The 2,352-nt window shown below is 59.1% G+C and overlaps 1 protein-coding gene across 1 annotated transcript in view; it reads right to left on the bottom strand.

The window, feature by feature from the left end:
* Positions 1-1,152, bottom strand: part of LOC113204144 (NF-kappa-B inhibitor cactus) — a gene marked incomplete in the record, with an annotated part of 11,699 nt that extends 10,547 nt beyond the window's left edge. The window contains 1 exon segment of the mRNA XM_052269162.1: positions 185-1,152. Within this exon segment, the coding sequence (XP_052125122.1) occupies positions 185-678 (494 nt within the window).
* Between the last annotated feature and the right edge of the window lie 1,200 nt (positions 1,153-2,352).

The following is a 2,352-nucleotide window of genomic DNA, read 5'->3' as shown; positions in this document are numbered from 1 at the left end:
TGCAATACAAAGTCGGTGGAGACATTTTTGAGATTCTGATTCGTTTAAGTGGTTACAGACGTGAGAACAGGCAAATTAAAGTTTGACAGCTACAATTATTGAACGTAAGTTATTTTTGTCACTATAAATTGTCAACTAAGGTAATTTCAAACATATGCTAAGGATAATGTAATATAGAACTTACGTGTCTCCTTCTTCATTCTGTTGGTAATAAAATTCCCATGGGGCAGGTGATGGCGTTGACTTTTCTGATGGCGACACTGTTGTACATTCTACAGTTGGCACATTGATGTTAGGTAGGTACATGGGACTCTTTGACGGAGGCTCATTGAGATCGTTCGTGCTTCTTAAATTTAAACTGCTAAACTGGTCATTTAGGCATAGATCCACACCACTATCTAGCCGGGTATAACTTTTAGAGTCACTATCTACAGACTTGGTAGGAGGGTCAAGTTCCGTATCACTACCATGTCTAGATGACCTTATCTCCTCTGACACAAATTGTTCTGAACTAAGGTTGGCTCCAGAGTGGAACCCAGAGTCTATGCACCCTGAATCATACACAGAGTTACACTTGCTGTCCAGGTGATCACCGAGCTTTGTGCCCTCATCACAAGCTTCACGCCCCCGCGAGCTTCGGATGGCAAAGTTGGCTCCTGAGACTGTTGTAGGGTCCATCTTGAGAGAGGTTATGTTGCAACTGGGAGGCTGTACCCGATAGCAGCTGTTCACAGCTGGGGGCAGCTGTGGGGCGCAGAGGTAGGGAAGTCAGCCGACGTAATCCACAGTGGGCTTGTCAGCTGCTCAGTGAGGAGCTGGCGATATCCAGGGCCATGCACTCCGTCACTGCACTTGCTGCACTTCGAGGCTGCCACCGCTGCACAAAGCGAAGCAAGCTGAGCTCGGCTTGCACAGCGCACTAACAAACATTTTCCGGAGCGACGCACAAAGGGGCCACAACAACTCGCACTGTGGGCACGGAGAGACGCACTGATTTGCGCAAAAACAAATAAACTGCGCGAAAATAGGCAACACTTCGCGTCACTCTCGGGCTACGATCCCGAACACAATGCTGGACGGACGCACCGTGACCTCTCAGCTCGAGCTCTCACTTCGTACTGCGGGAGGTGGGGGAGGGGAAGTCAAGTCACTGCCACTTGGAGCAGGGTGGGGGAGGGCGGGCTTGGGCGACCACGGTGGCGCGCGCTGGCGGCCAGACTGACAACCAGTCCCGACGGTGGACGGCGGGAAAACCAGAATTCCTCGCGACCCGCGCCGCGTCGCGGCCACGGCGTCTGGACGCTCGGCGTGGCGCGGCGTCGCGGCTTTCTCGGCTCGTGCCGCACAAATAGCCCCGACGGTGAGCCAAAAATTTTCACCCGCCCCCAAAATACCCGTGCGCCGTGGCGCCTGGGGGGGCTGCGTCCGAGGCCGGCGCACGCGCCCCTGCCGGCGCCGCCCGCACCGCGAGGGCCGCGAGAGTGAGCCGCCGCGGGGAGGGCGCCGCGGACGCGACCAGGGAGCCGGGGAATGCGGGCTACTTCGGGACGGGAAGCTTGGGGCGGGCCGGCGCACGGTGCGGCGGGGGGAGGCCGAGTATGGTCCCGGGGCCGGGGAAACTCCTCGTCGCGGAGCACATGACGATGAGTTGGCCGCGCCTGGGAACGCGCGACGAGGGTTCCGGTGAAGGCGATCACGCGACCATTACAACAACAACCGCAATCTCACGGCTCCACTAGCTGCGGGGCGGGGGAGGAGGAGGAAGAGCAGGAGGAAGGAGGAGGAGCAGGAGGAAGGAGTTCGCACGGCGCGGTGCAAAGTGCGCAGCGAGCAGTAAGGACCGCGGCCCTGACCTGCCTCAACAACGGCAGGGCCCATGCCGACGACGGACTCCAAAACGCCACACACCGGCGGTCGATCCTCAAGCGCCTGTCGAATCACAACACCGGGGGCAGTACCTTGTTTGTGTGTCGTGCTGACGCAGCAAGCCCTTCTTGCCTGCGACGCACACTCACTCCCTCACCCGCCCGGTCGGTCGGTCTGGCCGGGGATCGGCAGGAATTCCCTGCCGCGCGGTTTATTCGGCGGCGCCGACGCGACGGCCACGTCGCCATCATCAAAGAGCTATATGGTCAACCCAGCGGTGCGGCTTCTCGGTACGACTCGGCCGTGTCATGGCAATGGGCAGCCACTTGGCCCTCGCCCGCGCGGGCGCATTATTCGCGGTATATACCGATGGGTCTGGTCGGTCTGGTCGGGTCGGGTCAGGGTGCAACTGCGGCAGGGGAGCGGCCCGCCCCCCCCGCAGTGCGCGAGGTCTGTTGCACCCTGACCCGATACCTGCATCCATTC

This window comes from Frankliniella occidentalis, unplaced genomic scaffold (assembly GCF_000697945.3).
Source record: "Frankliniella occidentalis isolate FOCC.00 unplaced genomic scaffold, Focc_3.1 Scaffold4, whole genome shotgun sequence".
Lineage (NCBI taxonomy): Eukaryota > Metazoa > Arthropoda > Insecta > Thysanoptera > Thripidae > Frankliniella > Frankliniella occidentalis.
This window is presented reverse-complemented; position numbering and strand designations above follow the sequence as displayed.